Source organism: Vombatus ursinus, unplaced genomic scaffold (assembly GCF_900497805.2).
Source record: "Vombatus ursinus unplaced genomic scaffold, bare-nosed wombat genome assembly UNPS02014793.1, whole genome shotgun sequence".
Classification (NCBI taxonomy): Eukaryota; Metazoa; Chordata; class Mammalia; order Diprotodontia; family Vombatidae; genus Vombatus; species Vombatus ursinus.
In genome coordinates, this window is record NW_020954571.1 from 5693814 (window position 1) to 5714377 (window position 20564).

Here is a 20564-nt window from a genome sequence, read left to right on the forward strand (position 1 = left end):
CTCACAGCTGCACACAGCAAGGGGACCCTCTATCTGAAAGTTCTGCCTCCCAGACCTAACCTACTGACCTAATGCGAAAGAACTCTGTGCTCCAATATCTGCTTCATCCAAAAGCTTCTAGAGACTTTATAGAGAATTTTACTCAATCTTCTTTATGCCTTATCCTGGTAGTCATCCCCAATGGCAACAACTTTGGTGGTCCCTATGATATGACTAACGTAGTTATTCCTGCCCCAAACTTCCGTTTGGTAAGCAACCCATCTCACTTGTTTTCAGGTTCACACATTCAGAAAAGGAAAGCTTTAAAAAAAAAAAGTCATACTGACAAATGCCACATTTTATTGCTCAAAATGCAAATTACACTGGAAACCTAAACAAGGAAAATCTAGATAGAAAAAATTCTGGAAGAGGAAATAAATATTCAAGTCTACAGCAAAACCCCCCGTGGCTCAGGATAGACAGATCTTCCTCAGACTCCCTTTGCCCTTTATTTTGGATATTATATAGTGCAATGGGAAGAACACTGGCCTGTGAAGCAGGAAACCTGGGTACTAGTCTTGGCTTTTGCCATAAACTCTACGTGACATCTCTCCTCTCTGGGTCACAATCTCATCTGTTAAGAGAGTTCTACTAGATGACCTTGAAAATTCCTTCCAATTTTATCACCGATTCAAAGCACCAATGCACCAAAATCCTCACGTCTGAAAAACAAACACCCTCCTTTCTTGGTTTAGGTTGGACACTCACAGCAACCCCTGAGGATGGTGTCTGCCCACCTTATGAAGGCTGCTTCTCAGGGATTTGGTATCCACTAGCAAACTTAAACAGAGCACAGGAATAAGGTGTCATAACACTCAACCTAAATGTCACCTGAATTCCCTGAGTAACTGCCTGAACTACAGTAGTATATATATAGATAGGCAGACAATACAAACCGTCAAAGGGGCCAGAAAGGCAAATGTAGGCCTGACAGGAGAATCATTCAGATCCACTACCAGACTCCTCTGTATACTGCAACCCCTCTGGAGTGAGATCTCTGCTGCTTAGTTTTTGCTTGATTTTTCAAAAAGACGACAGAAATCTCCCACTTCACTCTATAAGGAGGTAGAATGGTCTTCACTGCATACACAAAAAGATGGGATAATCCTGCAAGCATTTGCTGCCTTCTCCAACAATGCTCTCAATACAATGCTCTTCAGATCCTGTTTGGGCCACTTATGGCTGAGGGTCACTGTAGTGATCCGTGAACTAAAAAATATCTCCAAAGAGAAATGGGCTACCTCCCTGAAGGCACATATGACTTTCTCCAGAGAGCCAAATCTCATTTTATCCTTAAATAGCTTGCTGAGACTAAGCTTGATCTGGCTCTGTGGACAGTATGGTTCCATACTAATATGCTTACCTGTTTCCACAAAGTCAACCATACCATGACTGTGACAATGGGGAGATCTAACATTTTCTAGAAAAGGTTTAATGCCTCACTTATCTAGTTTTGCACTTCTAGTGACACTGTCCAGGATGCCCACAGCTCCTGATGAAGTGTTTAACATCCAACCATTACTCAGCCCTTCCTGGTCACAAGGCTCCTGTGAGATTATGACTAGTGTTATATGTTAGACATTATTATGACTCTTTCTTGCTTGAGATGTACCAGCTCTATAGTGTTTTTACTTGTACAATAGTTGGGCCTCTGATAGCCGATATAAAATATTATATAGGGATCAATCAATCCCTTTGCACCCAAAAAGGAATAAGGCCTGGCCCACTATAAGGGCCTACACTAGTTCTTCTGAAAATTTTAACAGTGACAGGTCCTTACATGTCCTAGGGACTAATAAATGCTGACTGCTGCCATCAGTGACCTGGATGTCAGTTAAGGATACTGATAAGTGATAGGAAGAAGCCACCTAGGCCACAGGACGCAAACAGGTAGAGGTCAGTTATATCATTGTCTTAAAAAATACAAAAGAGTAACATCAGCAACAAACCCCCAAAGGTTTCATCTGGTCAAAAACTCAAAGGTTAGGATGAATTCCAGTGAGCAATGACCTTGCCAGTGGGGAAGTCTGGGATATAAATTCTCCTAGAGATACACACAATGGCTCAGTTTGGGTGTCCAGCTCCCAAACAGTTTGTACTCTCACAAGCTAAGTCCAAAGCCCTTGAGGGATGGAAGGTGACAGATAAAGTCTGTTCTCTATACCTAACTCCCAGATCTACCTGGAATCAGTAAGTAATTAAAATTGCAGCAAGAAGAAAGGAAGGTGTGAAACACCTTCCCACAAGGTAAAATCTTCTGAAATATTAGCAGAGGACCCATATCCCCAGCCTCCCCCCACCTTCCCCAAGCCAACCTGGCACAACTAAGTGCATGGGTCTATTTCATGCCTTGGCTGGGCTGTCCTCTAGTACTCCCCATTCAGCAGCAACCCTGGAAGTCCTTTAGGGCCAGTGACCAAAGGAACTCCAGAGAGGATCATTCTTGTCCCAGCATAAGATAGGATCAAGTGAAACTTTTATACCAGCTCAGATCAGACCATTGCATAAAGACTGAATGATTACTGTAGTGATGTGTAGTTTGAAGTCACAGGCACTGGAGGAGATATGTCTGAAAAGGAAGGGTGGCAAATGAGATTAGTGAGTAGTCCAGGAAGCAAATAGCTTGTGGTGGAAGAAGAAATGATTCTAACGTGAGCTTCCTCTCCATGCCCAGATCCCAATCTAGGACAGATGTTAATGCCACAATGTAGAGCAGCCTCAGGCCAAAACCACCATTCCTGCCTTTAATTTGGGGTAGTATGCCATATATCTCACCCTGGATTCATTACCAGACACCTGCATCTCTACTGTAGCTCATACAAGATGATTCACTGGGCTTGAGGGCTTGGAGGAAGAAAAGGTATAATGCGGGGAATATATCTCAACATGGGAAAGAACAGCAAGTGCAAACATTTAAGAATGGATGGTACAAGTAGGGACTTTGGGCTTCGGAGTCAGCTGGTGTGATTTCTGCCCACATCCCCATTGGTCTGAAAGACAGATCCATCTTCAGAGATAATGAACCCAAAACTACAGTCCAAGAGGCCATAGAGGAAGGTTCTATTTTGGTCAGTTCTAAATTGACTTGAGCTATTTCCCACACATGTGGGACCTGGGTCACTGAAGAAGACCTGCATCAGAGCCCCTGCTCTAGGCTCACCTAGAGGAAGGCTCAGGAGTGCTTCTCTGTACACCTTAGCACCAAGCACCTCCTGCTGATAGCGGGGCTTGGCTACCCCCTGGTCCCAGGAGGCCAATGGGGAATCACCAAGTGACAGGCAGGATGGCATGTAGAGTGATTTGCATAAAATCCCATGAAAATTCAGAGGTAAGTGAAGGGAATATCACTGGGACTGCTCTTCCCCCAACACTTCCCATGGTTTCAGGTTATTCTCCCTCCTGTAGGAACCAGTCAAGAACCTTCCTGGGCCTGTAGCATGCTGAGGGGAGCACAGTAGCCAGTTATCCTAGCCCTGAGCTCCAGCTGACCCCAGCACTACCAGGGTAGGGTCAAAGAAACTACTGGGAGGAGACACATCTCACATATTAATAAGCTCAAGTCTATCTTTTCACTCCAAAGCCTTTTGCATCCCCAGTGAGATATAAAGAAGAGGTGATCAGAGAAACTGGAAGATCCTTTACAGACAGCTTATAAGGATCCAGAGCTTTCAAAGTTCCATAACTTGATGTAGCAAGTGGGGGAAATGGAGGGACAAAAGGCAAAGAGGAAGAAATAGGAGGCTAAGCTGGGCCCAAGATCAAGATGATGCCTCATGCCTACAGATAGCTCTGGCCCTGACCTCCTGAACCTGACTCCTAGTGAAGGCAGATTGAAAACCAGACTCTGGCCTCTTGAAATGCAGCCCCTGCCATCACTGAACCACACTTTGTCCCTGATTCAGAAATGGCCTTGAATGTCAGTTTGATGTAACAGATGTAATGGGAATGTTTTGCCCTGTCCTGTACAGCAAGGCCAGAATCCCAGGTATCTTCTACCTCTGAAGAACAGGGATGAAAGATTCTTTCAGTTAGTTTCAGGTAGTGGAAATGGGGAAGCAGTGTTTACTCCCACACCTCTATTGGGTCATTAGATAATTTTCAAAATATATTAAGTATGAAAGTCAATCTGGCAGCCAGTCACAAACTAGTCTATAGGGGCAGCAAATGTGAAAGTTGCTTGCTCTGCACCATTTCCAACTGAAGAACTCATGGCCCCAGGAAGCTGGGCAGCCAAACTTCTTCCACAGGACTCCTGTCTTCCAGACCTGTCTTGTGATTCATGATTTCTGCTCCAATTTTCTGTAGTGCCTGCCGCAGACCTTGTTAATTTCATCCCTGGCTGACCTGGAGTCAATAGGCAGATCCAGGTCAAAAGATGCAAGTCTGGTGAAGGATGCAAGAATGTCTTCAACTGACAGGGTGAGAAAGATGGAGAGGCAGGAACACCTGAGTTAGTGTTTCCCAAGCACTCACTATACACTAGGCACTGTCCAAGACTCTCTAATTAAATGCTTTTCTCAAAGTTGCCATGTGCTGACACATAGTCCTTGTCTTCTCCACTCCACTTTGACCAAGTGTCTGTCCTCCCACAGAAAGGGAAGGTGTGAAGGCCAGCAAACCGGAACTAGAGAAGAAAGGCTCATCTTAAGGCCACAGAGGAAGGCCCCGATCCTGGGCCAGATGCTCACAGCTCCCCTTCGAGGGTCCCTGTCAGTTTCTCCTCATCTGCCTGCTGCTTCTGCTGCTGGATCCTTGCATAGGAAATTGCATCACCCCTATGAGGAAAAAAGGAGTCATGATACCGTCAGACAGAGCAATGAGTAAGAATCAAGAAGTAAACTATAATTTTCCTCCTGTAGGTTGAGACTGAATTTAGGGTGGATTAAGCTACACCAAAACTCTATAAACATTAGTTACAGGTTCTAAGGAACTTGGTCCCTTGGGTCAATTTTGTTAGGAGAGATGTAGGGAGATGCTAAGTTTTGTGAGCATAGGGTGTTTTACTTGGTGAGTTTTAAACCAGAAATAGTTTGACCGACCCTGTCCCCAACTTGTCATATCCACAGTCCTATTGTGAGATGGGCTATTCTGCTGTCAATTGTTCTGCCTCGAAGCTGACTGGGATTACTGTCCTCTGGCACCAATTCTTCCCAAAGACCAACCACACCCATAGGGAATCACAGAGCAGGAAGGGACTTTAGAGATGGTCTAGTCCAGGGGTAGGGAACCTGCAGCCTCGAGGCCACATGTGGCCTTCTAGGTCCCTGGGTGCAGCTTTTTGACCGAGTCCAAGTTTTACAGAACAAATCCTTTCATTAAGGGGATTTGTTCTATGAAGTGTGGATTCAGTCAAAAGGCCACACTTGAGGACCCAGAGGACCACATATGGCCTCAAAGCTGCAGGTTCCCCAACCCTGGCTAGTCTGACTCCCTTATTTTAAAGATGGGGAAACTGAGGCCCAGAAAAGGGAAGCAATTTGCTAAGGTCCCACAGGTGGTTAGTGGTAGACTCAGGTCTCCTGACTCCAAGTTTGGTACTCTATCTGCTATGCTGGAGCTTCCTGTTCTCATCTGGCCTCCAGCTAAACTCCAGGAGTTGGTAAGAAATAACCTGCTAGGGAGTCAGAAAACCAGAGAGATTACCAACCTGAGTGTCACTGATGCCCCATCTCCTACTCATACCTACTCTTTGTTTCTACAATGTCATATTCTTCAACTCCATGAGTCTTTGCATTTGACCCCCAACTGATTTGGTGACTGGCTCTGCTCAGCCCTTTGGTTTTCCTGAAAGAGTACCCCTGTAGACTGTCAGAGAAACCCAATGGAACTCTCCAGCCAGAGGATGACATGCCAGGAGTCTCGGGCATGTTTAGCCTGTCTTTCTCCGTAATGTGCTCCCTTGGGACCTTAAAGGGGGTATTAAGCCATCAGAAAAGCTGAACTGATGATCTTGGTCAGCCGCTGCATTACTACATGGTCTTGACTTAAAATGGAAAGAACCTCCAGATCCTCCTTAGTTACAGGTGTCAGGACAGTCAACAACAACAAATGACTTGGCAACATCAAAATTAGCTGAAGAAGCAGACGTACTTTTTGCCAAGTGCAGAAAGTCCATAAAGCACGCCTGTGCAGAAGGCAATAGCGTTTCCCAGGAGGGTGGTCAGAGTCAGGCTGATGACTATGGGGAAAACTGCCATCCTGTGGAGAAACAGACAAGAAAACCAGAGATTAGGGGGGCTCCTTAGAGGCAGACTCCTCCACACTTACTTGTAAGTACAGTTGCCCCCCTTAATTTCCAGACCAACTCCACCTCACTCTGATCTTCCACTTGGAGATCATCTAGTCCAGAAGTTCCCAAATTTATTAGGCCTACTGCCCCCTTTAAAAAAAAAAATTACCCAGCACCACCCTGGAAATCTACTTTCTTTAACCCTTTAGCATTTTTTTAAAAAAAATTTTGTATCACCCAAGGCTACTTGCCTCCCTGGATCGTTCCAGAGCCCCCCAGGAGGAGGAACCTATGATTCTAATCCAACCCTCTCCTTTTAAAGATGGGGAGACCAAGGTCCAGAGACAGACTATGACTTATCTAAAGTCACACAGCAAATTAGTGGCAAAGCTAGGCCTAGAACCTGGGTCTCAACTCCCTGGTCAGTCCTCTTTTTACAATAGAGGATCTATTCCTGTTGCATCCTATATCTGAGCTACAGGGGGAATTTCAGGGTTTCATACTTTTCTGTATCACCATAGCACTTAGCACAGAGACAAGCACCCAAAATTTCCACATCTGATATGCAAGGGAGATATTGCCTCAGTACTGAGGCATTCATCTGATTCTGTGTTTGGCCACAGTGTGTCTCCACCATTCTGTTTCATGGATACATATGTCTTACATTTATTCTACTATGACTGTAAGCTTGCATGTAGGGACAATGTCTCCTGTCTCTCTGACTCTCCATCTCCACAGAGTAGCTAATACAGGCTAACTTGAGTGCTCAGTAAATACTTAGTGAAGTAACTTCAGCAGAGTATCTACAAGCAAATGCGAAGCTAAGCTCTTCACAGAATTATGGTAAATACTGTTATGAAGCTACCCCTCAATCTTCTCCTCTCTACTTGCTCAATCTCAGTTCCTATTCTCCTAGCAGGTAATGTTTAAGTGGGAAAACAATGGATTTGAAAAGGGAAAACCATTTGGAATAGTTTGCATCTAGCAGTCCTAGCCATTGTGCTCCAGGCCAGAAGCCAACAAACAGTTAATGCCATGAAGTTTTTCTGACTGCTGGTCAGGTCTCCTTACCCACAGTAGAAAACAGCCTTCTGCCAAGACCTTAGCCGGTCAGCCTTGTCAGCAATTGTATTTGCAAACTCGATGAACTGGCAACAGAAAGGTGCCTCACACAAAAATAAAATGAAGGCATTTAACCTGTAGGAGGCAGAAGAGAAATGGTGAAAGTCAAATGGCTGGCCAATTGTACAGGGCAAACCAAACCCCACTCAATGACTTGTCCCAAGCATGCTAATCTGTCATTCATATTGTTAAGGAAAAGGACTCTAAGAAGGATGTAAAATGCTCTCCCAAGTTTCTCAGCCACGGATCTTAATCCTACCCATTCTACAAGGGATAGTTCAAGCTGTACTTCCTCCAGGAAGCTATCCTTGGCCCTAAGGCCACAAACCTCACCCTTCTTGGAATGCTACTGCACATAGCACCACCACAATTTAGCACTTATTCTCTAACTGTTTTCTAGATGTTCATTTTATTTTTCCAACTACCATGTAAATTCCTTGAGGTGAGATTCTAGGTCTCATACTTCTCCTATACTCTTCTTATTGACTATCACAGAAGCAAGTGTTTTACATAAATTATCTGATTTTTAAGAATGTGCCCACTGGCCAAATGATAGCTGGGGGGAAAAAATCTCTGCTTAGCAGAAAAATAATTTAAAAACAAGTTAGACTCAAGACCCTTGGAGCTGCAGGGACCCCAAATGACCATATTATCCAGCCCACTCTTAGCTGGGCAGGGCGTTCCACTATTAACTCACCATGTAATCCTGGATACGGCACTGCCTTTCGGGCTTCAGCTGTCCTCCTCTTTAAAACAAGGGTTTGAATTACAGTTTCTAAACTCTCCTACACCTCTTATAATTCTGCCATTCTATGAATATATAAGCCAGTAGGAACAAATAGACAGCTATCTTTATAAAATTCTCTGGACATAAACTACTACTCCCCACTCCTCTTTAGTTTTTAATTCTTTGCATTTGTAATCTATGAAAAGCAAGTTCTTTATGTTTAACCAAACTCCCTTTACATATAATTTTTAAAACTACCTGATACATCTAGTTAGCAACTCCCTGTTTTCTCTTATTTGATCCTCAGTGGAACTGCTCAGCTTATTCTTTGCAACTAACTTTTCAGTCATATGAGGAATATTGACCTTTTCTTCTCTACCAACTCTTGAAAAATGGCCTACTTTCTATCTCTTTGGGAGCTCCTCTCTGGACCTTCTCCAAGGTCTATATCTAGCTTTACCCAATACCTCTGCCCCCCCCAACGAGATGCTATCACTGACCTGCTTCTCCCACCCATGACCTCACCATCTATGTGAAGGGACTAGTTTCCACTCCAGCAGGAAGCATGTAAGAGTGGGAGACAGGAGCGTGGGAGGTGGGAAAAAAGCCCAATTCCTCAATATTCCCTTCAAAAATAGGCACAAAAACACTAAAATGAAAAGTAACTACTAGAAACTCTCAAAAAATAATTTTTAAAGAAAAAAAAACCTCAAAAACAAATAAAGAAGAGTTCCAACACAATAAAAGACTATGAATTAATAGAAACAGAGGCAGAAACACCAGAAAGAAATAACTAAAAATCATATGATTGAGGTAGACCTTGACTCACTATCAGGCTGATTTCAGGGTATTCTGATAGTTGGTACCTTGTACAGAATCCCCAATCTTCCTACCCCAAGTTTATTAATGCCACTTGTACCTACATACTCCTATATTACAGCCTGGTTCTCATAGTCCTGGCATCCACCTGATATTCCCAGTTCTGCTGCTGCTCAGGGTCCCAACAAGATATTCATTTTTTCCAAATTCTTTTTACAATGTGGAAACCCATGCATAATGCTCCGATAAGAGTCTGAGTATGAGACTCCCTATCTGAATCTAGGTAGGAAAGGAGTGAGGGAAGGAGAGGAGGAAGGAAGAAGGAAGGAGGAGGAAGGAAGAAGGGAAGCAGGGAGGGAGTGAGGGAGGGAGGAAGGAAGGAGGAAGGAAAGGTTTATTAAGCACTTACTAGGTACTAGACACTATGCTAAGCACTTTACAAATATCTCATTTAATCCTCACAAGAATCTTGGGAGGTAAGTACTATTATTCTCCCCATTTTACAACTGAAGAAACTAAGACAAAGAAGGCTTAAGTGACTTGCCCATGGTCAAATAGTATCTAAAGGCATATTTGAATCCAGGTCTTCCTGACTCCAGGCCCAGTGCTTCTATCGGCCAGTTGCTTCAAAAAGAGGGGTAGAACATATATATGAATGTTAAAAAAAAAAAAAAAGAGCCCTGACCTGAAAATCACATCCACTCAACAGACCACCCAACAGAGGCAAGATCAATGGTGTTACTTACATCATCCACACACCAGCTGCAATGTTGAGTGGGTGAATGGTGATACAGTTGAAGAGGCCAGAAATTGCACAAGCTTGAAAACAAGAGATATTTACTAGAATTAGCAGCAAAAAAGAAACAATGCCAAGCAGGAATCCTGGCTGGAACTCTGCATTATTAAATAACTAAAATCCCTTAGGTTTGTCTAACAACTTAAACTTTACAAAGTACTTTTATACATATTTACTTATTTGAGAAATAAGCTCAGAGAAGCAAAGTCACACAGGGAATCAGAGGACAAGGTCAAGTTCAGTTCTCTTCACCCAACTTCATGCTGACACTACTACAGTGCAAGAAATCTGACTCTATGGCAGACAGGAATATGGTCTTCTCTAGTATTTTCCCTGGAATCCAGACCAGTGCTCTGAAAGCAGTGAGCTCTCAATGAAGAGTCATACTAGACAATGAGGATGGGACAAGAGGAAATCAATCAACAAGCATTTATTAAATCTATTATGTGCTGGCCCTTGGCTACTATGTCCTAGGGATTTTTGCTCTCATTCTACTGAGGGATACCTATTGAGGGTAGAAGAAATCTGTCTACTGGCAAACATAAGGGACAGAAAGGAAACCATCCATTGTCCCTAAGAAGCTTTCATGCTATAGGGAAAGAATATATATCCAGATAAGTATATACAAACGAAGGTAAAGGGGGGATTGGGGAGGAAGGGGGGAAGATTAGCAGCATTGGGATCAGGTAAGGCTTCACACAGAAGATGATGCTTGGGCTTAGCCTGGAAAGAAACCAGAGATCTAAGAGCTGGAGGAGAGGAGAGTGGGCATTCCAGGTCTGGAGGACAAAGACATGGAGTCAGGTGATAGAGTGCTCAATGTGAGGAACAGCAAAGAAGACGAGTCTGGCTGGACCACTGTGTGTGTAAAGGGAAGTAATGTATCAAAAGGCTGGAAAGGTAGGATGGAGCTAGACTGGGTATCACTTTAAACCCCAAAAAGAGGAGCCAGTACTTTACTCTAGAGGCAGAAGAGAGCCACTGGGATTTATTGAGCAAGTGATGTGACCAGAACCTGTGCTCTGGGAAAGATGTGGTTAAGGAGAATGAGCAAAACTGAGTCAAACTCACTTGAGCATGGGGGCACTGGTGCCTCTTCCAGGCACAGAGAAGCTCACTACAAAGAGAGGAAGGTAGATCCTAAGCTCAAATATGACAACTAAGCAAGGAAAAGAAGCCTGAGGCCTCACAGCAGGGTGAGGCAGCCATCAAACAATCCATTAAACTTGCACCAGCTTTTCTGCACCTGATCTGGCTAACACGGACTGGATTTCTCCAGTGAAATTTTATCTGGGTTACAGGAGATAGAGGAAGGAAATGAACAAGCCAGGCCCAAAGCCAGTCATCTACCCTCCCGCAAGAAGACTCCAGGGGCTATTCTTCCTTCTGCTGCTGATGAGGCTTGCTACCTAAGTTCTGGATTAATTCAATTCAAAGAACATCTATTATATTAGCACCTCTTACACACAAGGCATTGTGCTAGATGTAGAGACACAAAGATTAAAAAATAATAATAACAGGCTTCTAGCCCTCAAGAAGTTGACCTTCTATGCAGAGCATGAAACACGTGGTAATTTGAGGAAGGAGAACAAACTAACAACCTGGGAGGGGGAGTCGGTCACAGAATCATAAAACTTTAGAACATTTAGTCCAGACTCCTTATTTCACAGCTGGGGAGGCCAAAGTGCAGTGTTGGCAGTACTTAACTCCAGGTAATACAGGATGATGGCCCAAATGGTGACAAAACTAAACTTCTGGACCCCCACCACCACGATTCTTCATCAGCTGAGGATTTGCTCACACAAGTCAGTCAGGGTAGGGAGTACAGACAGAATGGAAAGTTTAGGAGCAAGGGTTCTATTGGGAACTTGCAGGAAGAAAAGTAGTTCTTTTCTCTAATGTTTTCTTTCCTTGTGAAAAAATTAAAAAGGTTTTTTTTGTTTGTTTTGTATTCTTTAACTGGGTTATATGGTAAAGAAAACAGAAGACTGAAGGCTTTGGGCTTCACAGGATTCCTCTGACAGTTAGGACCCCAACATACCAACAGCAATACTGTTTTAAGAACACTGAGCCACCAAGTCATTCTGACTATTATAAATCCCCATATTAACTACAAATGTCGGGTGCTATGAGGGAAGATGCTATCTGCATCCAGAGAAAGAATTGAGATATATATACATATTTGTGTCTAATGGCAGCCATCGCTTTAGAGATGGGAGGAGGAAAAAACGAAAGTCACATGATAATTTTGTTGTATATTTAAAATGAATAGCAAGTAGAGTTGCAGTTTCAGGTTCAATCCTCTTTTTTTCTACTCCACTTAGTTATGGAAATGCTTGTTTTATTTAAGTTCAGAATTTTTAAAAACAAATTTTTTTAAAAGGACCCCAACATACCTATATAATTTCTTTTGATTTCTAGATTACTTTGACAGGTCAGGGCTCTTTCATTAAAGAGAGAAGAGAAGAAGCCTAATACTTTACAGACCTCACATGTCTCCATAGTTTTCTACTCTTCCTTGTTTCCTCATCCATCTCTGCTATTGAAACCCTACTGATCCCTACTAAAATGCGAGCTCCTTTAGGGCAGGGAGCCTGTTCTTGCCTTTTTTGTATCCCCAGTGTTCAGCACAGAGCCTGGTACAAAAGCAAGCATTTAATGAATGCTTGTTGACTGACTCAAGGCCTCTTCTTTACCAAGAAGTCTTTGAGAAATCTTCCTGGTCAAAAGTCAATTCCATCCTCTTTCAAAGTCACATAGCACTCTTTTAAATGCTTCTGACATTCCAACTGGCATTATACTTCTAGGTGAATATTTGGTCTCCCCTACTAAATTGTGAGTTTTATGAGGGCAGCAACTGTGTCTTAATAACCTTTGTAGCCTGAGGGTTTATTGACCTTAGCCTGGGCTCCATGGCAGAGATCTAGAAGAGCATTGGTCCTGCAGTCAGACAAACTGGCTTTAAATTCTGCCTCTGAAACTTAATTATCCCAATGACTCTGGACAAGTTGATTAACCAATTTGAGCCTCATTTTCCTAAAATGTAAAATGAGGTTGAACAAGATCACCATTAAGGCCCTGAAGATCTTCGATCCTAAAAGAAATTATTATTTCGCTCTCATATTAATAATCAATTATTGGATTAGGATCAGGACTTTTTCAGAAGCCTGTAGCTCTTTCACTCCGGGAAGGGCACTACAGATAATAAGACTGAATTAACTTTCCTAACAATCTTATTCAGAACCCATCTAAGTGGGGAAGCCCATGATGTTCTTCAGGTCTGGGTGGAAGTAAATTCTTTGATTAAATTGCCCAAAACTGGGGTGATTTGGAAGTAAATGACATGTTCAAAGTCATGGTCTCTGACTCCTCATTAGTATAGGTCCACCTCTCATTATAATATTCATTCTCTCTCATTACTTGTTAACCAATCAGAGCTGATTGCCATCCTCAGGAACCTGAACCCTTCCAAGGGCATATAAGTGTTGACTGGGTTCCATGAGGGTCTTTGACATTGGAGAGTGTCACTGACCATTTCATTAATAGTATGCTAGTATTATTAATAAAATGATTAATTACTCAGAAACTACATCTCTTAAACTTTTTAAATGTCACAATCCTATGACCACTGTTCAATAAGTATTTAAAGAATTATATTGACTTCTAAATCGCTTTGTTGTTTCAAGGCCAGGGATAAGCAGGAACATTGAAACTACAGCAGTACTACATTAAGCTGTCACTGAGGGAAAGAGCTATTCCCCACAAGTAAATATTCCAAGTAACTAATGATTATTCCATTGTGATAATAATAATAATAATAACTAACATTTATGTAGCACTTACTATATGCCACTGTGCTAAGCACTTTACAATGATTTAATTTGGTTTTCACAGCAACCCTGCAAGGTAGATGCTATTATATCCCTGTTTTACAGATAAGGAAATTGAGCCAAACAGAGGTTAAATGAGTCACCCAGGGTCACACAACTAGGAAGTGTCTGAGATCAGATTTGAACTCCAGCCTTCCTGACTCCAGTCCCCTTGTACTTTTCCATCTAACTATAAATCTTTTTAATGGCCAGGCTCTAGTTCAGGACACCACCCTAATTCAGGCCTTCATCACTTGTCCTGCCGCATAGCAACAACCTCCTAATTGATCCCCCTGTTTCCAATATATTCAGTCTCTAATTCATCCTCCACTGGGTGCCAAAAGCACATTCGGCTTCTCAAGAATCTTTAGTGCTTCCCTTATGCCTCTAAGATAAAACACAAACTTCTCAACTTAGCATTTAAAGACCTTCAGTTTGGCTACTGCCTATCTTTCCAGGCTAATTTCATATGACTCCCCTTTTCATGTACTCTACATTTCATCCAAACTGCCCTACATTCTGTTCCTTTAACTCAGCACTCTATCTCCTCTCTCAAGTTGTCCTGCATGCTTGAAATGTACCAGCCTCCTCCTTTTTTAAGCTTTAATAATTTATTCTGTTATTCTGAATTTTAGAAACACCAAGAAACAGAACCATTTCTGTTGGAGTCAATCAACAAACATTTATTAAGTATTCATTATATGCCAAACACTGTGTTAAGTGCTGAGATTCAGAAGGTAAAAACAAAGTCTGAGTTTCTCAGGGAAGTCAAATTCTAATGGTGGAGAAGACATGCAAGATTTTATATATTTTTATATATATATATATACACACACATATATATAATGTATATATATATATATATAAAAGATATATACACTGTAAATGGAAAGTAATCTCAAAAGGAAGACACTAGTAGTGGGAATGACCAGCAAGCCTACTGCAGAAGATGGATCGATCTTGAAGAAAGCCAGGGAAGTAAATAAACAAAGATTATATGAGAAATCATAAATCTCTATTACACATCACTTTAAAAAAAAATATAATAAATAGAATATGAGTCCCTCTGAACTTCCTTCTGTTCTCTTCTGTGCATTTTTGTTTATTTTTTTAAAAAATACTTCAATGACCCTATTTTCTTTTTCTTTTTTTGGGGGGGGCAGGTATCATTATTACTAGTCCCTTCTTACCCATTTTTTAATAAAACCCTCCCTTGTAACAAATAAGCACTGTCAAACAATTGCACATACTGGCAATCATCAAAAATGTCTTGTTTCCTTCAGTACTTCTAGTCCATCATTTATGAGGAATCGGGCAGCATGCTTCAGCCTTGATTCTCTGGAGTCATGGCTAGTCAATGCATTGATCTGAGCTTAATGCATTCCCTCTTTTATCTCCTCTCTTAGGATCTTCAGCTTTCTTCAAGACTCAACTTAGGTTCAGGCAGTTTTATGAAAAGAAATTCAAACTACCTAAGGCCAAATCACTAATAATTAGAGAAATGCAAATTAAATCAATGCAGAGGTCCGCCTCACACCCATCAGATTGGCAAAGTGGACAAAAAAGGACAAGGACAAAGTTAGAGGGGCTGCAGGAAAACAAGAGCATGGACGCATGGCTGGCGATGCTGTAAATTGGTCCAAGCATTCTGGAAAGCAATTCAAACTATGCCCCCCAAATTACTTAACTATGCATATCCTTTCACCCATTAATAGCCCAAAAAAATTAAAGAAAGAGTAAAAGGTCCTACATGGACAAAAATATTTATAGCAGGTCTTTTTGTAATGGCAAAGAACTGGAACCTAATGGGGTGTCCATCTGGCGGGGAATAGTTGAACAAATTATGTATATGAATATAATGGAATACTACTGTGCTATAAGAAAAGTAAGAGATGGTTTCATAGAAATCAGAGACTTGTTGCAGAAGAAAGTGAATATAACCAGAAGAACAATGTATATCATAACATCATCATTATAAAAATAAACAATTTTTAATTCTGACCAAGATACTGTTTAGTCATGATTCTAAAGAACCAATGACGAAAAATGCTATCCACCTCCTTGACAGAGTTGACAGACTAAAATGCAGAATGAGATACATAGTTTTAAACACTGCAAATATGGGAATTTGCATTGTTTGACTATGCCTGTTATAAGGTTTTTTTTTGGGGGGGGACAATAAATGGTTGATAATTGGGAAAAAAATAAGAAAAAGATAATTCAGACACCACTTCCTACCAAGAGTCTTTCCTAATCCCCTTAGCGGTGTTCCCTGCTCAAATTATCTTGTTATTCATTTGTTTAAATGTCCTAACCCTTCAGTAAAACAGGTAAGCTCCTTGAGGGCAATGATCATTTTTTCATTTTGGATGCCTAACACAAGGTGCAAAATAAATGTTCGTTAAAATGAACTGAATGTATGACACACTTTCCTTGCCTTCTTAAAATGTAGATACAGTTAAAATTTTACTTAATGAAAGGTATCATTAAGAACATCCATTATTGGACTATAATGCCATCAGGGACTACTGAGGTATATAGGATTCTTTGCCTCTACCCTGATCCAACTGAGGTGGCTGGGCTTTTTTGTCTCCTATATAACAACTATTTCAGACGCCCAGAGATCTGTCACTTTCCCAAATCTCCCCACCTCCACCCCACCATCCCTTCCTCCTTTTTAACCTCTCTAGCACACTCAATGCTTAATATTAGTGGGGAAAAAGGGAGGCATGGCTAAGCAGATAATATACACATACATGTAAATACATATATATTACATATATAACACATGTATGTATATACACACATATATGTGGGGGGTGGAAATCTTTGGAATGCAATAGTTGCTCTTTCAAAAATTCATTTTCCTTCCTTTCTATACTTTCTCTCATATACCCCACTATTCACTGGTCTCATTGGGGAAGTTAGAATACTACTTGCTCCTCATTACTACTTCTAGACTTTCCCTCTAAACACCATCACTCAGCAACTTCTCTTCTTTTGAGGTTTACACTATTTAAATAACTAGCATTTAAATCGCACTATCAACAAATCCAGGTCCTGGTGGTCTTTCTCTACCAACCTCCATGCCATTCTCCTTTCTGCAATGAGTTCAGTGCCTGGTTCACAGTCTTTCTGACCTAAATCCTGTCCTCAAAATAGAAGGTTTCAGTATACAGACTGATACTTCTTCAAATCCAGTTCCTCAATCTACTTCTGACCTGTATTGGTAAAAGGGAATATCCTCATGTGGAGAGCTCTCTATACCAATAACATCACAGGTCCACTCCCTATCCCTAACTGTAACCAAGCACACATAATCAAATGTGAAAGAGGAAAAACTAGAAGTGGGTTGGTTAGCAGGAAGAACCTCAACCTGAGATCAAGCATTTGTCAGAGCTGGGAGTTGAGAAAATTCTTTCCTTAGTGTGCCAGTTTAAGCTGCCAAGGAGGAGAGGCCCACTAGTCTCCTCTGCCCTACCTAACAATGAGTTTCACCTCCCTCCCACCCGACCAAGAATACGTTTATTATTTCTACAAATATCTGTTGTACCTGTATTCTGTGACATCAGATCACCAGCCATTTCCTTCCCATCTATATCTTAGGGCTCAGAACCTTTTCCATTAGTAGCTTAGCAACTCTCCCATCGCAAAGTTGAGCTAATGGTAGGAGGTCCACTATCCCTACCCAAGGCCAACCCTTATTCTTTCATCTAGATCCTATCCAGTAACATAGTCCTATTGAGCCTACTGTCCCACATGCAGTGTGACTCTGGGTAAACCACTCCACCTCTGCCTCGGTTTCCTCATTTGTAAAATGGGGATAATAGTATCTACCTACCTCCCAGGTTTCTCGTAAGGATTAAATGAGATAATTGCAAAGCTCTTAGTTCAGTGCCTGGCACATAATAATACTATATAATAGTATTATAACTTATAACAATAATAACACTATACAAGTGTTGGCTACTAATTATTCTTATTTCTAAAGGCTCTTCCAACTCTAAATCTATGCTCCCCAGTCTATGTGCTGACATCCCTGAGGGCCAGGTCAGTTCTGTTCTTCATTTGCACCAGACACAGAGCTTTGAACATAGTAGGTATTTAACAACTAGAATATCCCCCTAGGAAATTTTTCCTCATCCGCTTCCTGTTGTGACATTCTGCTGTGTCAGAATAGAGTTGCACGGGCTTTTTATTTATTTATTGGGGGAGTGGGGGAACAGAGAAGCCACGGGAAGGGGAGCTGGTGAGAAAGGACGAAGCCAAAGACTCTACTCGACAAAAAGACGTTTCCAACCAACTGCTGCCGTGAATAAGGATAATGCTGTTGGGAGATCGACAGCAGGGGGATGTCGGGAAGGAAAAGATGGATGCGCTGCTTCATTCCTAGCCCTCCCCCTAAACAAAACGTGCTTTTCCATATAACACGTATGGAGAACCAGGATCCCAGACGGTCGGGGCGTGGGGGAGGCAAAAGCCCGGGGGCTGGAGGTTCGGTCAGGCATTTCATCCCGGACAGAGACTCCAGTAGGGGAGGGGGAGAGGTGACCTACAGGAAGCGTGTAAAAGATGGGGAGGGGGTGGCGTGGGAGGAGGACGGCTCACATAGGAGGCGCGCGTGCGCGCGAGCCTAACCCAAGGGGCTGGGGAGAAGGGAGCGAGCCGACGGGTGGGGGCGGGGAATACTCACAGATGCCCCCCATGACCCCGGCCAACCGGCACAGCCAACGGTACCACCACATCATGCCGTCGTCCTGTGGGGGCGGAGAGGAGGCGTCGGACGACGAGGTCTCCCCACCCAGGGAGCTCATGGTGCCGTCCGGGCGGGAGAAGTTCTCCCCCGGTTCCCCCTAATCCCCTTCCTCGCCGGATCCCGTCACAATAGGGCGCCCCCTCCGCCACCCATCGGCAGCTCCACGTCGCCGAAGGCGCGCTGAATTGTGGGGGATGTGGCTCAGGAGTTGTGGGACCGCCCGTCTTATTAGCATATTGGGGTGTGGCTTGGGGCAGCCTCCACAGGTGCGAGCAGCTGCGGGATCCGCCCACCTAACTAACGTGGGGAGGAGCTTGTAGAGGGGGCGGGGCTGGTACTGGTACTGCCTAGGTGAGGGTCGGGAGAGGCTGGTGCTTCCCTCTGAGCTCGAAGTTTAGACTGAGGCTTCTGGAGATTCGAAGGGCATGTAGGCGTTACCGAAATTTAACACATGGAAAAACCGACTCTAAGGTAAAGTGACCCCCCAAGATGACTCTGCAGGTTAGTGATGGAAAGAACAAGGACATGTGGTTGGAACCCTGGCTCTGACTGAGCATAATCCATCCCTTACGCTTTCTGCAAAGTGCTCCGCCCCAGCATAACCTGCAATCTTATCTCCACGAAGAATGATTCAGGATTTGATACTCAACACCTCGACTCACCCTCAATCACCTCTCCCCTTTAATTGGAGGGAAAAGTGCTCAACTCCTGCAAAGCCTTCCTTTATAGAAGGTTCACAACGTTCTGTTAACTCCATCTTCCACCACAGCTCTTCTTGGTTTTTGTTATTTAGGCGCATCTGACTCTTTGTGACCCCTTGGACCATAGCACACCAAGTCCATTATCTCCTGATGTCTGTCCAAGCTCATGTTCAGTGTTTCTATGACACTATCAATCCATCTCATCCTCTATCTTCCCCTTCTCCTTTTGCTTTTAATCTTTCTCAACATCAGGGAATCTCATTGAGTCTAGTCTTCTCATTATGTGGTAAAAGTATTTAAGTTTTAGTATTTGTCCTTCCAATGAATAGTCTGAATTAATTTCTTTAAGTATTAACTGATTTGATCATCTTGATGTCCAGTGAGCTCTCAAAAAACTCTTCTCCATCACCTTAAGTGTTGATTCTTCAGTGCTCAGCTTTCCTAATAATCTGACTCTCAGAGCCATACATTACTACTGGAAAAACCATAGCTTTAAATATACAAACCTTGGTTGGCAACATGATGTTTCTGATTTTTAGCATGCTCTCCAGATTTGCCATAATTTTCCTTCCAAGGAACAGGTGTCTTTTAATTTCATGGCTTCATTGTCTGTCTGCAGTGATCATTCAGCCCAAAGAATATAAAATCTGTCACTGCTTCCGTTTCTTCTCTATCTATTTGCCAGAAAGTGATGGGACATGATGCCATGATCTTGGGTTTTTGTGTTTTTTTTTTAAGTTAAGCTTCAAGCCAACTTTTTTACTAGATGCTTTCACCTCATCAAGAGGCTTCTTAATTCTTCTTCACTTTCTGCTTTCAGAGTAGTATTGCCTGCATATCTGAGATTGCTGATATTTCTCCCAGCAACCTTAATTCTGACTTTTGATTCAACCTGCCTGGCATTTCTCATGATATCCTCTGCATAAAAGTTAAATAAGGTGAAAATATCCAGCCTTTTCATACTCCCTTCCAATCTTAAACTAATCAGTTGTTCCATGTTCAGTTCAACTATTACTTCTTGACCTATATACAGATTCCTTAGGAGACAGGTAAGATGATCTGGTACTCCCATCTCTTTGAGGATTTGCCAGATTTTGTTGTGATCCACATAGTCAAAAGCTAAATTTAGTATATAGTCAATGAAGCAGAAGTAGATGTTTTTCTGGAACTCCCTTGCTTTCTCTATAATCTAGTGAATACTGGCAATTTGGTCTCTAGTTTCACTGCCTCTTCAAAAGCCAGCCTGCACTTCCCAGTTCAAATGTTACTGAAGCCTAGCTTGCAGAATCTTAAGCATAAACTTATTGGTGTGTGAAATGAACACAATTTTTTTGGTAATTTGAACATTCTTTGGCATTGCCCTTCTTTAGGATTGGGACATAAACTGATCTTTTTCCAATCTAGTGGCCACTGTTGAGTTTTCCAAATTTGCTGGCATATTGAGTGTAGAACTTTAACAGCATCATCTTTTAGGATTTTAAATAGCTCAGCTAAAAATCTGTCGAG

The 20564-nt window shown here is 42.3% G+C and overlaps 1 protein-coding gene across 1 annotated transcript; it reads right to left on the minus strand.

Moving 5' to 3' along the window:
• Positions 1-322: 322 nt before the first annotated feature.
• On the minus strand, positions 323-18465 carry CACFD1 (calcium channel flower domain containing 1). The gene is made up of 5 exons (XM_027869639.1): positions 18295-18465; positions 9683-9755; positions 7340-7465; positions 6130-6237; positions 323-4814 (listed from the first exon to the last, which is right to left on the minus strand). Exons 1-5 carry the CDS (start codon positions 18413-18415, stop codon positions 4724-4726), a joined length of 519 nt encoding a protein of 172 aa, XP_027725440.1. The 5' UTR covers positions 18416-18465; the 3' UTR covers positions 323-4723.
• Between the last annotated feature and the right edge of the window lie 2099 nt (positions 18466-20564).

Coding starts and splice junctions, on each gene's coding strand:
- CACFD1 (XM_027869639.1), bottom strand. CDS start 18,415: ATGAGCTCCCTGGGTGGGGAGACCTCGTCGTCCGACGCCTCCTCTCCG. Junction 7,466..9,682: donor GCAGCTGGTGTGTGGATGAT/GTAAGTAACACC, acceptor TGCCTCCTACAG/GTTAAATGCCTTCATTTTAT. Junction 4,815..6,129: donor CTTTCTGCACTTGGCAAAAA/GTACGTCTGCTT, acceptor TTTTCCTCATAG/GGGTGATGCAATTTCCTATG.